The sequence below is a fragment of the Brassica napus genome, chromosome A10 (genome assembly GCF_020379485.1).
Source record: "Brassica napus cultivar Da-Ae chromosome A10, Da-Ae, whole genome shotgun sequence".
NCBI classification, from domain to species: Eukaryota; Viridiplantae; Streptophyta; class Magnoliopsida; order Brassicales; family Brassicaceae; genus Brassica; species Brassica napus.
In genome coordinates, this window is record NC_063443.1 from 19,436,311 (window position 1) to 19,450,912 (window position 14,602).

General features: G+C 39.7%; 4 protein-coding genes and 1 non-coding gene across 5 annotated transcripts; 1 reads left to right on the top strand and 4 right to left on the bottom strand.

Annotated features, from left to right (window-relative positions):
* Positions 1-218: 218 nt before the first annotated feature.
* Positions 219-2,813, bottom strand: LOC106361614 (heat shock 70 kDa protein 1). Its single transcript, XM_013801389.2, has 2 exons — positions 2,426-2,813; positions 219-2,120 (listed from the first exon to the last, which is right to left on the bottom strand). The coding sequence occupies exons 1-2, from the start codon at positions 2,637-2,639 to the stop codon at positions 394-396; spliced, it is 1,941 nt and encodes a 646-aa protein (XP_013656843.2). The 5' UTR covers positions 2,640-2,813; the 3' UTR covers positions 219-393.
* A 1,954-nt stretch (positions 2,814-4,767) lies between these two features.
* On the bottom strand, positions 4,768-6,285 carry LOC106370720 (dolichyl-diphosphooligosaccharide--protein glycosyltransferase subunit 4C-like). Its single transcript, XM_048742691.1, has 2 exons — positions 5,498-6,285; positions 4,768-5,231 (listed from the first exon to the last, which is right to left on the bottom strand). The coding sequence occupies exon 2, from the start codon at positions 5,229-5,231 to the stop codon at positions 5,082-5,084; it is 150 nt and encodes a 49-aa protein (XP_048598648.1). The 5' UTR covers positions 5,498-6,285; the 3' UTR covers positions 4,768-5,081.
* Positions 5,648-5,719, bottom strand: TRNAH-GUG. Its single transcript has one exon. It is a non-coding gene; the product is annotated as a tRNA-His (tRNA).
* Positions 6,286-7,735: 1,450 nt separating the features above from the next.
* Positions 7,736-10,314, top strand: LOC106372589 (heat shock 70 kDa protein 1-like). The gene is made up of 2 exons (XM_048742689.1): positions 7,736-8,099; positions 8,409-10,314. Exons 1-2 carry the CDS (start codon positions 7,883-7,885, stop codon positions 10,133-10,135), a joined length of 1,944 nt encoding a protein of 647 aa, XP_048598646.1. The 5' UTR covers positions 7,736-7,882; the 3' UTR covers positions 10,136-10,314.
* A 1,222-nt stretch (positions 10,315-11,536) lies between these two features.
* Positions 11,537-14,574, bottom strand: LOC106372591 (protein PAF1 homolog). Its single transcript, XM_013812835.3, has 12 exons — positions 13,913-14,574; positions 13,774-13,842; positions 13,594-13,701; positions 13,344-13,524; positions 13,176-13,252; positions 12,974-13,093; positions 12,704-12,809; positions 12,478-12,564; positions 12,331-12,399; positions 12,166-12,237; positions 11,941-12,084; positions 11,537-11,861 (listed from the first exon to the last, which is right to left on the bottom strand). Exons 1-12 carry the CDS (start codon positions 14,464-14,466, stop codon positions 11,718-11,720), a joined length of 1,731 nt encoding a protein of 576 aa, XP_013668289.2. The 5' UTR covers positions 14,467-14,574; the 3' UTR covers positions 11,537-11,717.
* Positions 14,575-14,602: the final 28 nt, after the last annotated feature.

Genomic DNA, 14,602 nt, shown 5'->3' on the forward strand with positions numbered 1-14,602 from the left:
TTGTAACTGTAGTTTAGGGACACTGTTTGCCTCATGATTTCTCACACTAACAATGACCTGTTTGCATTGTAGAAGGTAAATGAATTTCTTGCATTACATTTTTTACTCTAATAACATTGCAAAAAATATTCTAATGGCTTCATTTCGTTTCTCTGTCGAGAAAACAACAGTTATCAAGCTCTTAGCGGAAGGAGACTAGCTAAAAATGAACACCAAAATAGGAAAAGCCAAATAATCCATCATCATAGCAGAACAGAAAATCTAGAGTTCAGAAAAGTTGTAACAAACATAATAGCAAAACGGACCTATCATAAAGGCCAAACATACGAAAAGTTCTTAAGAGATCGAAATAAAGAGTAAAATAGATAGAGAGAGACGTCAAGAATCAACAGATTAGTCGACCTCTTCAATCTTAGGGCCAGCACCGCCTGAGGCAGGAGGAGCATCATCGTCCATCCCTGCGGCTTCACCACCAGCTCCTTGGTACATCTTGGCAATGATTGGGTTGCAGATGCTCTCCAACTCCTTCATCTTGTCTTCGAACTCATCAGCCTCACCCAACTGGTTATTCTCCAGCCACTGAATCGCCTGCTCAATAGACTCCTCGATCTTCTTCTTGTCTGCAGCCGGTAGCTTCTCACCAATCTTCTCGTCCTGGATGGTGTTCCTCATGTTGTAAGCGTAGTTCTCAAGAGCGTTCTTGGCTTCCACCTTCTTCTTGTGCTCCTCATCCTCAGACTTGTACTTCTCAGCCTCTTGGACCATCTTCTCAATATCATCCTTGGACAAACGACCCTTGTCGTTGGTGATGGTGATCTTGTTCTTCTGTCCGGTGGTCTTGTCCTCAGCAGAGACGTTGAGGATACCGTTGGCGTCAATGTCGAAGCAGACAGTGATTTGGGGGACACCACGTGGAGCCGGTGGGATTCCGGAGAGCTCAAACTTTCCTAGGAGGTTGTTGTCCTTGGTCCTGGCTCTCTCCCCTTCGAACACCTGGATCAACACACCAGGCTGGTTGTCGGAGTAGGTCGAGAACACTTGCTCCTTCTTGGTCGGAATGGTTGTGTTTCTTGCGATCAAAGTGGTCATGACACCACCGGCGGTCTCAAGACCGAGTGAGAGAGGAGTGACATCGAGCAAGAGAAGATCTTGGACCTTCTCGTTTCCTTCACCACTGAGAATAGCTCCCTGGACGGCAGCACCGTAAGCAACGGCCTCGTCGGGGTTGATAGACTTGCACAGCTCCTTGCCGTTGAAGAAGTCCTGAAGCAATTGCTGAACCTTGGGAATACGGGTGGAGCCACCGACAAGAACAACATCGTGGACGGTGCTCTTGTCCATCTTAGCATCACGGAGACACTTCTCCACTGGCTCCATACACTTCCTAAAGAGATCCATGTTGAGCTCCTCGAACCTAGCACGGGTGAGTGCAGAGTAGAAGTCGATACCCTCAAAGAGAGAGTCAATCTCGATGGTGGTCTGAGCAGTGGAGGAAAGAGTCCTCTTCGCTCTCTCACAGGCCGTCCTCAACCTCCTAAGAGCTCTCGGGTTTCCGGTAATGTCCTTCTTGCTCTTCCTCTTGAACTCCTGAACAAAGTGGTTCACCATTCTGTTGTCGAAGTCCTCACCACCGAGATGTGTGTCTCCGGCAGTGGCCTTAACCTCAAAGATACCTTCCTCAATAGTAAGAAGGGAGACATCAAAAGTACCACCACCGAGATCAAAGATCAACACGTTCTTCTCTCCAACGCTGGTCGCCTTCTTGTCAAGACCGTAAGCAATAGCAGCAGCGGTGGGCTCGTTGATGATACGCATAACGTTCAAACCGGCAATCACACCAGCGTCCTTAGTAGCCTGACGCTGAGAGTCGTTGAAGTAAGCAGGGACAGTGACGACTGCGTTCTTGATGGTGACGCCAAGGTAAGCCTCAGCAATCTCACGCATCTTAATGAGAACCATGGAGGAAATCTCCTCGGCGGCGAACTGCTTCTCCTCGCCCTTGTAGTTGACGACGATCATTGGCTTCTCGGCAGGTCCGGCGATGATCTTGAATGGCCACAACTTCATGTCGCTCTGTACAGAGCTGTCGCTGAAACGACGACCGATCAACCTCTTAGCATCTGCCACGTACACACAAAAAGAATCAATAAACGCATCTCAGAAGCAGTTACAAGCTCAATCAAACGAAAACGAGCAAAATAAATTCGAATAATTAATAGATCTAACATAACAAACTTCAAAGTTTAATTAGCTCAAAAGCAATCAATAAACGCATCTCAAAAGCACTTAGTAGCTAAATCGAACGAAAACGAGCAAATCAAATTCGAATCAACACTCAATCATGAGATCTACTAATAGAATCCTAGATCTAACATACCAAAACCTCAGATCTAAATTCAAATCAGGAAGAAGATGAGATACGTACCGAAGACGGTGTTGATAGGGTTCATGGCGACCTGGTTCTTAGCGGCATCACCGATGAGCCTCTCGGAGTCAGTGAAGGCGACGTAAGAAGGCGTGGTCCTGTTACCCTGATCATTAGCGATGATCTCAACACGGTCGTGTTGCCACACTCCGACGCAAGAGTACGTCGTACCGAGGTCGATACCGATCGCTGGACCTTCTCCTTTACCAGACATTATAAGAATCGGAAAGAATGAGCTACAGAGAAGGAAGAGGGCGGCTAGGTTTTGAGTTTCGTAAATTGGTAAACAACTGTGAAGAAGAGATTTGTTTATATAGACCTTAGCGCGGGGCTTGGGTTTGATCGGGCGGCCACGAATGAATTCAGATCTAGGGCGCCAGGCTGTTTAAAAGAGTTCGAGAATGTTCTATGGCTGTGAGGTAAAACCCTAGTTTGTTACAATGTTTTTAAAACCGATCCGAACATTGAACCGGACTACTTTCCGGATCACGGAATCATTGGTCGAACGCAGATTAATAAATAAATAAATTTTATTATATGATAAAAAATTAGTTATAAAATAAAAAATATAGAAACTACATTAAATATTTTTCAAATATTTTTCAAAATATAAAATAATAATTTAGATATGTATATATTTTATGTTTATTTGACATACAAAATATCAAAAAATAGTTTAGACTAAATAAATATTAAAAAAGGTCAGAATATTTAAATCTAAATATCTAATGTGATTAATAAATTAAATTTTAAATTCAAAATAAATCAAAGGATAAACATCATTGTAGTAAATTGTCAATAACAAAAATAAATTAACACCAAATCACATCAACTAATTTTGATTCTTTTGTCCATCTCATGTTCTTCTGGTGGCATAGTGAAATCTTCACTCAAATCTAAAAATCACAAATAAAATAGTGAATTGGTAATTATGTATGATAAAAATATATTTAAAAACTAAAATATGTAAAAATTATATGTTTGGTTCAACCAATGGTTTAACCGGTATCGAATTCCTGGTTTTAGTAGTTTTTGCGAGTTTTTAAATATTTGGTTTTTAACAAAATCCACCAAATTTATTTTGGATCACCGAATTTACCGGTTCAACCGCTGGGTCGGGTTTCGTTAGTTACAAGTTGGCCACTTGTTTGACCTAATGGGGCGAGTTAGCTATACTTAATACTTATGGGTTATAGTGTTGGGATAATGGGCCGAGCTAGCTATACGTTATAGTTTCTCTTCTCCACGAACAACTGGTATATATTATTCAATGTTCTTCCTAAATATGCAGATTGTAATTTTACTTATTTGAAAAACTCAGCAAATGTTTATTTTCTTTTTCTTGACCCAAATAAAATGTATTTTTCCATTTGTTTTAAAATTTACATAACAATCTTTCCAAAATAAATACGAAGTATATGTTTGTGTTGATCTGCCTAATAATGCAGTAAAGATAGGTTTCTCCTTTAACAAACCGTACTTATGTAGAATGGTTTAATTTGGATTTTTTGCATCAGCCATTACTTTTCTTTTCACTGTGTTGGTCCACTTTCAAAGGTGAGCTTATATGCCGATGTGCTATTTCTCTTCTCTAATCACATAGTAGCTAAAAACATTAGTAACTGACGCTTTATATATGTGGCAAACAAAGAATTTGGCACTTGACACTGCAAGAATGTGTATTGGAGATTTTGTTGCAGTATACATGCTTTATACAAAGATTTACACCCACAAACTCTCCCTGATTATTTGTATTTAACAAAAGTCAAAACAATACAAGGTGAGACAGAGCCTACAAGCTATTTATCCCACACAACAATCAGCCTTTGAGTTCTTTGTCCCTATCTTTGGATTACTTCAAAAACCCATCCCATATTATAGTAACATACAAAGAGCTACCCATCATGATCACAACTAACACGCTTACAAAAAGAAGCTTCACACTGAAGTACAGTTAGCATTGGTGCAGGTACATAATCTAGTAACAACCAGGAAGATGCGGAGAGGTTCAAGAATGAAACTGATCTTTGGAAGATTGACGTCAATAGAAAATGAGTACCACAAAACAAAGGCTAATGCTGCGTATCTAGCACATAACATCATGCAAAAAGAAAAAACTTATGCTAATGTGGAACAAATAAATCTGTAAACAGGATCATTATCCTGGCAATGTGAAGAAACTACCTTTAGACATAACAATTCATAAGGTCAAGTGTGTGGTTACTCACAAGCATCAAAATCTAAGCTGACTCATACCATGAAGTCTCAACAACTAGTTGGAACTGTGGTACAAGCAACTAAGGCAGAGATAAGACAATGTGCATGTACAGAAAGCTGTATGATAGCTAAAACAAGTAACTTGCATGATAAAAATTTGAATGATGAAAAGTCTTTATCTATTGTTCATAATAAAAAAATACATTGTGAAAGATACATTACTGGCGAAACATGTCGACTATATGGAATGCTAAAGACATGTTTGATTCCGACAAATAAATAATTATTTTGTAGTAAGAAACCAAAATACAAAAACTTCATTCAAATTTGGGCTTATTTGCTAAATAGCCAAAAAAAAAAGAAGGGAAATTAGATTCTTAGAGAGAGAGTAGAGAGAGATAGGAAGAGAAAGTAGGAGAGAGGGGGTGTTTTTAGTTAGTTAGTGAATTTTGTTTTTCTTTGTGGTTACTGGGTGCAATTTCCCTTCAAATTTTGTGTCGGCCACCACGAAATGGTAAGCAATGACCAAAATGAAGATGAAAATGCCGAGAAAACTGGCAAAGAATCCGAGGTTCTGATCGTCAAACATCTGTAACATCACAACGATGAAAAATCAGAAAATGAAAATCACACATGAACTCTACTACACTAGACGAAAAGGAGAGTACAAAATCCAGATCGACCAAAGGTGTTGTGTAATGAACACATCAACCTTAGATCACGCCAAGAAAAGAAAACGAAATTGATTGAATCTCATCAGATCTCTACCGCAAGAAATAAATTTATGCCTAAGAACAAATACAAAATATATATGAGGAAAAGGAAAATGGATAAATCTCAGGCTTTATTTTTTACCTTCGAAAGCCTAGAGGCAGAGAATTTATCCTCGATTCTTCTTCCCTCACAGTGTTAACGGAACAGATCGGAAGCAAAGACTATGTCCTATTAATTAGTTGAACTTGGTTATAACGTTATTTAAAAAAATAAATGAGAACAAAAATAATGTGTGGCTGCTGGGATTCGAGCCCAGGTCTCCACGGCCACAACGTGGAATTCTCACCACTAAACTACAGCCACATTTATGTTGAATTATTTAACAAAATTACAAATTTTGGTTAATATAAAGAAAATCCAAACACAATAAACAACTAAATTTGTTAAGAAATAGAGGTTTCATAAATGTATTTACTAAGCACATGTGGTTTATTTATAATGGTACTCGGGTTGGATATCATTATTCGTTATTCACCTTAGACTCGCTATTTAATCGGGTACCCTTATTAAGTATTCAGCATTGTCAAAGCAAGTAATAAGTTAACTAGAGCTTGACCCGCGTACCCGCGCAGGTGTTAGTTTTTTGATAAATGAATATTTATTTGTATAAGTGATAATATATATTTTAAAATTTACCCGTTTAATTTTTTTTTAATATGACATTTATAAACACAATAATTTTATAGTTTATATTGAGTAGTTTTATTTTATCATGTAAACCCTTAATTATATCATCCATTTATTTAGAATACGACCTGTAAAATCACACAAATGTATTTTTATTTTTTATGGATCAAAATTTTATGATTATATATAATAAAATTATTGTATAAACTGTTTTTATAGATCAAAATTTTATGATTATGTATAATGAAATTGTTGTATACTATTTATTATGTATATGTGGAATTAGTAAAATAATTACCGTATAATGTATGTAATTACGAAATGTATATATGGAATTAATTATTTTCAAATACACATATGTATAATAAAAAGGAAAAGACAAAAAAATATTAAAAGTTAGGTTTATTAATTATTGTTGCCATGATTTTTTAGTTAGAATTTGATTTTGAAAATACATTAATTGAAGAGAAAAGACAAAAATCCTAAAAGATAGGTTAATTAATAACTTCAGTGGCATGCCATTGTAAATATAGTGGAAAATTAAGGGATAATCTAATTTTGTACTCCTATTTTAATAGATTATATATTTTTTTATTATTTGCAAGACCGAGTCAAATATCAAGTATCATTATTATTTTTGGTACATGATTCGTTATTTATCTGTTACTTGCTATTTGTTATGTGATCAAAATACTTGTTCAAATTTGTTTTTTTTTTATAATTGCATTTATAATTGGACACAAATACTCATTACTTTTCTTATGTTTCGTATATATCTCGATATTCTTATACTTGTTACTTGTTTCTTATACTTGTGTGTCTGTGTAATAATCACAACGGTCAAGCTTTGACATTGGAGTTGTTACTTTCTCTCCATCGGATTTTCAAACTTTAGATGGATGTATTTTCTGGGTTTTGGCAAAATTTTCTCACCGAACCACAATTTTTTTTGACATAATTAGCCCAAATCAGTTTGTCGTTGTGGTACTATATATTTAGATAAAGTGTGTCAAATTTAAATAGTTTGTATTTTCATCATTTTAACCAAAATGTGTCGTTTGTTTGATTATGTAACAAATTTAGTTGTTTATTGTGTTAGGATTTTCTTCATTTTAACCAAAATGCGTCGTTTGTTTGCTAAGATAATGTACCTGCACCAATGCTTGATGTATTTCAATTGGGTTTAGATAAATGTAGTTTGATGAAAGAGTGAAGCTTCTTTCTGTAATCATATGGCAATTGTGATCATGTTGTGTAGCTCATTGTAAGTATTAAAAAAAAATCAAAATTTAACCATTATGCAGATACTTTGCATTTATTTTCAAAAATTGATTTTTAAATTTGGGTAAATTTTAAAACAAATGGAAAAAGTACATTTTATTTGGGTCAAGAAAAAAGAAAATAAACATTTGCTGAGTTTTTCAAATAAGGAAAATTACAATCCTCATATTTAGGATGAACATTAAATAAATACTCACTTGTTCATGGAGAAGAGAAAAAAATAACACTCCCCAACACTAAAACCCACAAGTGTAAAGATAGCTCGGCCCATTCTGCCAACACTAAAACCCATAAGTAAAACTAGCTCGGCCCATTAGGTCAAACAAGTTGCCAACTAGGGTTTTAACCTCACAGCCATCGAACATTCTCGAACCCTTTTTAAACAGCCTGGCGCCCTAGATCTGATTTCAGTTCATTCGTGACCGTCCAATCAAACCCAAGCCCCGCGCTAAAGTCTATATAAACAAATCTCTTCTTCCTAGTTGCTTACCAATTTACGAAACTCAAAACCTAGCCGCCCTCTTCCTTCTCTGTAGCTCATTCTTCTCGATTATTAGAATGTCTGCTGGTAAAGGAGAAGGTCCAGCGATCGGTATCGATCTCGGTACGACGTACTCTTGCGTCGGAGTGTGGCAACACGACCGTGTTGAGATCATCGCTAATGATCAGGGAAACAGGACCACGCCTTCTTACGTCGCTTTCACTGACTCCGAGAGGCTCATCGGTGATGCCGCTAAGAACCAGGTCGCCATGAACCCAATCAACACTGTCTTTGGTACGTATCTCTCGTCTTATTCCTGGTTTGAATAGCTAGATCTGAGGTTTTGGTATGTTAGATCTAGGATTCTATTAGTAGATCTCATGATATAGTGTTGATTCGAATTTGATTTGCTCGTTTTCGTTCGTTTTAGCTACTAAGTTCTTTTGATATGCGTTTATTGATTGCTTTTGAGCTAATTAAACTTTGAAGTTTGTTATGTTAGATCTATTAATTATTCGAATTTATTTTGCTCGTTTTCGTTTGATTGAGCTTGTAACTGTTTCTGAGATGCGTTTATTGATTGTTCTTGTGTGTACGTGGCAGATGCTAAGAGGTTGATCGGTCGTCGTTTCAGCGACAGCTCTGTACAGAGCGACATGAAGCTGTGGCCATTCAAGATCATCGCCGGACCTGCCGAGAAGCCAATGATCGTCGTCAACTACAAGGGCGAGGAGAAGCAGTTCGCCGCCGAGGAGATTTCCTCCATGGTTCTCATTAAGATGCGTGAGATTGCTGAGGCTTACCTTGGCGTCACCATCAAGAACGCCGTCGTCACTGTCCCTGCCTACTTCAACGACTCTCAGCGTCAGGCTACTAAGGACGCCGGTGTGATTGCTGGTTTGAACGTTATGCGTATCATCAACGAGCCCACCGCTGCTGCTATTGCTTACGGTCTTGACAAGAAGGCGACCAGCGTTGGAGAGAAGAACGTGTTGATCTTTGATCTCGGTGGTGGTACTTTTGATGTCTCCCTTCTTACTATTGAGGAAGGTATCTTTGAGGTTAAGGCCACTGCCGGAGACACACATCTCGGTGGTGAGGACTTCGACAACAGAATGGTGAACCACTTTGTTCAGGAGTTTAAGAGGAAGAGCAAGAAGGATATTACCGGAAACCCAAGAGCTCTTAGGAGGTTGAGGACAGCCTGTGAGAGAGCAAAGAGGACTCTTTCCTCCACTGCTCAGACCACCATCGAGATTGACTCTCTCTTTGAGGGGATTGATTTCTACTCTGCCCTCACCCGTGCTAGGTTCGAGGAGCTCAACATGGATCTCTTTAGGAAGTGTATGGAGCCAGTGGAGAAGTGTCTCCGTGATGCTAAGATGGACAAGAGCACCGTCCACGATGTTGTTCTTGTTGGTGGTTCCACCCGTATTCCCAAGGTTCAGCAATTGCTTCAGGACTTCTTCAACGGCAAGGAGCTGTGCAAGTCTATCAACCCCGACGAGGCCGTTGCTTACGGTGCTGCCGTCCAGGGAGCTATTCTCAGTGGTGAAGGAAACGAGAAGGTCCAAGATCTTCTCTTGCTCGATGTCACTCCTCTCTCACTCGGTCTTGAGACCGCCGGTGGTGTCATGACCACTTTGATCGCAAGAAACACAACCATTCCGACCAAGAAGGAGCAAGTGTTCTCGACCTACTCCGACAACCAACCTGGTGTGTTGATCCAGGTGTTTGAAGGGGAGAGAGCCAGGACCAAGGACAACAACCTCTTAGGAAAGTTTGAGCTCTCCGGAATCCCTCCAGCTCCACGTGGTGTCCCCCAAATCACTGTCTGCTTCGACATTGACGCCAACGGTATCCTCAACGTCTCTGCTGAGGACAAGACCACCGGACAGAAGAACAAGATCACCATCACCAACGACAAGGGTCGTTTGTCCAAGGACGATATTGAGAAGATGGTTCAAGAGGCTGAGAAGTACAAGTCGGAGGACGAGGAGCACAAGAAGAAGGTGGAAGCCAAGAACGCTCTCGAGAACTACGCTTACAACATGAGGAACACCATCCAGGACGAGAAGATTGGTGAGAAGCTACCGGCTGCAGACAAGAAGAAGATCGAGGAGTCTATTGAGCAGGCGATTCAGTGGCTGGAGAATAACCAGTTGGGTGAGGCTGATGAGTTCGAAGACAAGATGAAGGAGTTGGAGAGCATCTGCAACCCAATCATTGCCAAGATGTACCAAGGAGCTGGCGGTGAAGCTGCAGGTATGGACGATGATGCTCCTCCTGCCTCAGGCGGTGCTGGCCCTAAGATCGAGGAGGTCGACTAATCTGTTGATTCTTGACGTCTCTCTTATCTCTCTCCCTGCTTATTTTCGATTTCCTAAGAACTTTTGAATGTTGCGCCTTTTTGAAAGGCCCGTTTTGCTATAATTTTTTGAACTTTTTCGAACTCTGGATGTTCTGTCCAGCTATGATGACGGATAAGTAAACGTTTTGGCTTTTCCTATCTTGGTGTGCATTTAGCTAGTTTTCTTCCGCTAAGAGCTTATAATAGCTGTTGTTTTCGCGATATTGAAATGAAGTGTAGACATTAATAGAGTATTTTCTGCAATGTTATAAGAAGAAAAAATTAATGCCAAAAAAGACATTTTGCATCAGCTTTTTTACAATGCAAACACGGCTTTGTCAATGTGAAACTATGAAGTAAACAAAGTCCTTTGTTTAGTCCTTACCGGCAGACTATATATGACGAAAGGCTTCGTATAAAATAAAGTGCATGATATGGAGAACATGTACATGTGGGCTTTCAGTGACAAGCCTGAGAACGCGCTTGTAACGACCCGGTTTTCTTAACCGATTGGCAGGCCCGGCCCATAGCATAGGCACTTGGGAGAGAGCAAAAGGCCTTTGATGTGCACGGACCATTAGGGGACAAAGATAACGGTGACGGTGAGATTCGTTTTAGACACTACACGCGCTTCAATGTACGCGTTAGAATTTGAGCCGAGAAACGCTACAAAATCCCATGCTTTTGTACTTCTTATTTTCTTTACATGCGACTGACAACCAGAATCCCTGTCTTAAACAGAACATCAAATCACTGACTCATTGTCTTTTTTTAGCTTACAAATATCATATTATCATGTTTCTTTTTGTAGAAACATTTAGATTTATGTTCTCTGTACTGATACGCTTTTATTTAATAAAAATCCATATTTTCAAAGGTGTTACGATTTTCTTAAATGTTAATGATCTTAAATCTCGTGATTAGCTTCACGAGCATTAATTTTGGATTTGTTTGTTTTTGTAGTGTGCTAGCAAGTTCGTTTTTTTTTTGATCAAAGTGCAAGCAAGTTCGTTGAATTCTTAAAATACTACTAATATACTGGTGATGTATAACATTACAGCGATACAATGCCACAAATTCGGAAGGAAAACATATGCCTCGATCTTAAATTCAACAAGTTCTTAGTGCAGTCAGTCATAGTCAAAGCCAACATTATTAGTTCAAAAAAAAAAACAATATTAGTTCACACAACAAGGATAAGGCAAAGCCCGATGGGCCGACGTACAAGTTAATGTGTTATGAATGTGATTAGTTATTGGATTAGTTATTCCAGTCAATGTTCTTCTTCTTCTTCCCTGAAACTCCGTCGTTTTGAAGCTTCTGCCTTATATCAACTAGGGAACACACAAGCCATAGAGAAGAAATGCGCATAAATGCTATATGGTAGCTTAAACAAGTAACTTGCATGATGAAAGCACTAGGGAACACACAAGTCTTTTATCTCTTAAACCCCACATTTCCAAAATACATTACTGGCAAAACATGTCTCGACCCTATGGAATGCAATGCTAAAAGCATGTTTGATTCCGACACATAATAATTGTTTAGTACGGCGCACACATTCACTCAGAATAATCATCATTATTATCACTATATTGATTAGCATCTTGTTCCGACCCGTGTTTCCAAGATCTGCCAAGGCCTTCTTCGTCCTCTAACCTTCTCATCTTGGAGCTCGACGCACCATTCCTAGAATTTGTATTAACCTACATCCAAAGAAGAGTTGTAGAATCTTCCACATACACTTCTTGCGTAAAGGATTAAATGTTTGGATTTTACTGTTACCATTGAATCTTTATGTTCGATTATTGATACAGACGATCTGTTCCTTATAGTCACCCTTGAGGGTACTGGCAAGTGTTCAATCTCATCAGACGCTCTTCCTTCCCTGGCCCTTCTCTTCCTCATGTTCAGCCTAGTTGGTAGGGGCTGCCACATGCTCACAGGGTCAATCTCATATGGAACAACCGAATGTAACAAAAAGAGATGCAGGTGTAGTTTAGAGAATACCAAATAGCTAGCGGTCCCATCCTCAAACGACACCAGGTATGTGTCACGCTCGTTTGGTTCCTTTGGTGGTATCTGTTATAAAACAGGTAATATTTTTTTAATTTCGATTTGCAACCAAAAAAACAATCAAAGTTACTCAAAATCACATTGGGCTAAGGTACATACATCCCAGAGGTATTCGCGGACCCAAGTATAAGAGATATCCTCGTTTTCATCATGCATGTCCTTAGACAACTGGCACAGCAACATATAAACAAGTTGATATAAAAAAAAGCAGGTAGCATAAACAAATTGAGAAAAAAGCATGTCTACCTCGTCCAAGGAAGGAACCATGTAGGCCAGGATTTTTTCGGGATTGCTATTGTCCGATCCAGCAATTACATAGCTTTTTAAAACGGCCTGTCAAGGATGAAGGTCCAGAGCTGATGTCAATTTACGCAGGGAAGGAAAGTGATATCGTTTTCACATTAATCTCATTGAACATATTACTAGGCAAGGAAGGAAAGTAATAACTGGACCAACCACAACACAAACTCACCCGTGATTCATGTTCATCACGAATTGAAGAGTCCAACTTGCCAAAAAACTCAGAATCAGCTGTAGGAGCACTATCAAAATTCGCTACCACAAACTGCTCCTCGTACCTGTGTCGAACATTAAAAAGGAAGATTGAAACAGATTAGCATATGCTACGAGTCCAGTGAAAACTATTACTGGTTTTCCATCCACTATAACTCTTGCAGACCAACGCCCCCTCTTAAGTACTGTACAGTTAGACCTCAACAGGGAAAAGTAAGGAGGAGCCAACCTATCAAAATATGGCAATAGTGGTAAAACTTCAACAGGCTGCAATTTTTTATTGGTGGCATGAACTGGTCGGGATTTGCAGGCCTCGAAGGATGCTTCAATATCCTTGATCTGTCTCTCTCTAAAAGACCAAGAAACAGAAACCCATTACACCAATATTTTTTATTCACTTTCTTTAGAGAAACACAAATACCACCACACACCTATTGTTAAGATTCTGCAAGATGTCGACGCCTCCTTTCATCTCTCGCAGTTCCTTTGCTCTTTTCTCCGTTAGAGACTACACATAGTAAAAGACAGAAGGTTTCATACTGTCTTCACACTAAAAAAACAAAGCAGAATATTCAAAGAACCAAGAGAGGTTGATATACCTGTCTTGTGGATTCATTATTAATAGAAGAAATGTACTGCGTTTTGACGAGCCATGAAACACCTTTATCGGTAGGTCGTTCTTTTCTCTTGATGCCATCTTTTTTGATAGGAGTAACAGCATCATCATCACGCAACAGTTCTTCATCTTCAGGGGCAAGAGGCTGCCTCACTTTCGGTGGCCTGAAACGAGCCAAGACAATAAGAAACTGAAGCAATCTAAGATTTTTGAGAGAGAGGGAGAGATCATACTTGTAGACACTTAGGTCAAGAAGATCCAATGGTATTCCAAGATCAGGCTCAGCAAAGATTTTTGGTTTCCATAACTTCTCCAGAGATGTGATGGTATACTTTGTATATCTAATGAGATCAAACAGATATAAGAAGAAACAAAAATGTGGAATAAAAAAAAGGATAGAGTAAGTAACATACTGATCTTTATCACGCTTGATGGTCATAAGCTTAAGCTGTGCAGTAGGATCAGGAAGCTCATTCCGGAACCTGAAAGAAGAAGATAATCAGCAAAAGAAAGCAGCTTGAAAAGGGCAATAAAGAGAAAAGGAGAACAGACTTGAGCTTGCAGATGAAGGTGGTTGGTTTCTTTAACCGATTCTCGACCCTATCAGCGGTGAGAAGAGGCGTAGGCTTCCTCTCCTCCGTGTGCCCCTTGGGAACCTGAGACTTGTGAGACGACGATTTCAGCTGCTGCCTCTCTTTCTCGGCCTCCCTCTTCTTCCTTTGCCTCCTCTCTTCTTCCGGATTCTTACTAGAAGGGTGATGAGGCCTGTGGTGCTGCTTCGATGGAGGACGCTCCCGCGGCGGCTTGGAGGCCGCTTTGTGGCGGTCATTGGTCGATTGGTTTCGAGGAGGCTCGGGTACGGTGGGAGGAGGTGCTGAGGGGGGAGGAGGAGGCGGCGGAGGAGCTTGATGCTGGTTGAATTGAGGAGGAGGATAGTGAGACGGCTGCTGATAGTAAGTATGCGGAGGATAAGCGTAAGGTTGATGCGACGGCGGTGGGGGAGGAACCGGAGGGGGTAACGACGGAGGAAGAGGTGGTGGGGGTGGGGGATTTTGAGGCGGCGGTGGGAGAGGAGACGGAGGTGGCGGCGGCCGGTACGACGCCATTCTTTTGGATCGGAGGTTTGTTAGATTTAGATCCTTAATAGCTCAAAAATTCGTGATGTATGAAAAAAAAAAACTTTTTTTTGTTTTGTTTGTCGACAGTATCTTAGGTCAAATAAGAAGGAGATGATAGGGAAAA

Bases quoted from the DNA above. Each gene is read 5' to 3' on its own strand.
- LOC106361614 (XM_013801389.2), bottom strand. From the start codon at position 2,639: ATGTCTGGTAAAGGAGAAGGTCCAGCGATCGGTATCGACCTCGGTACG. The intron at 2,121-2,425 runs GTACGTATCTCA...TGTACGTGGCAG, and splicing joins CCCTATCAACACCGTCTTCG to ATGCTAAGAGGTTGATCGGT.
- LOC106370720 (XM_048742691.1), bottom strand. From the start codon at position 5,231: ATGTTTGACGATCAGAACCTCGGATTCTTTGCCAGTTTTCTCGGCATT.
- LOC106372589 (XM_048742689.1), top strand. From the start codon at position 7,883: ATGTCTGCTGGTAAAGGAGAAGGTCCAGCGATCGGTATCGATCTCGGT. The intron at 8,100-8,408 runs GTACGTATCTCT...TGTACGTGGCAG, and splicing joins CCCAATCAACACTGTCTTTG to ATGCTAAGAGGTTGATCGGT.
- LOC106372591 (XM_013812835.3), bottom strand. From the start codon at position 14,466: ATGGCGTCGTACCGGCCGCCGCCACCTCCGTCTCCTCTCCCACCGCCG. The intron at 13,525-13,593 runs GTATGATCTCTC...GGCTCGTTTCAG, and splicing joins CTTGACCTAAGTGTCTACAA to GCCACCGAAAGTGAGGCAGC. The intron at 12,565-12,703 runs GTGAGTTTGTGT...CATCCTTGACAG, and splicing joins GTGATGAACATGAATCACGG to GCCGTTTTAAAAAGCTATGT.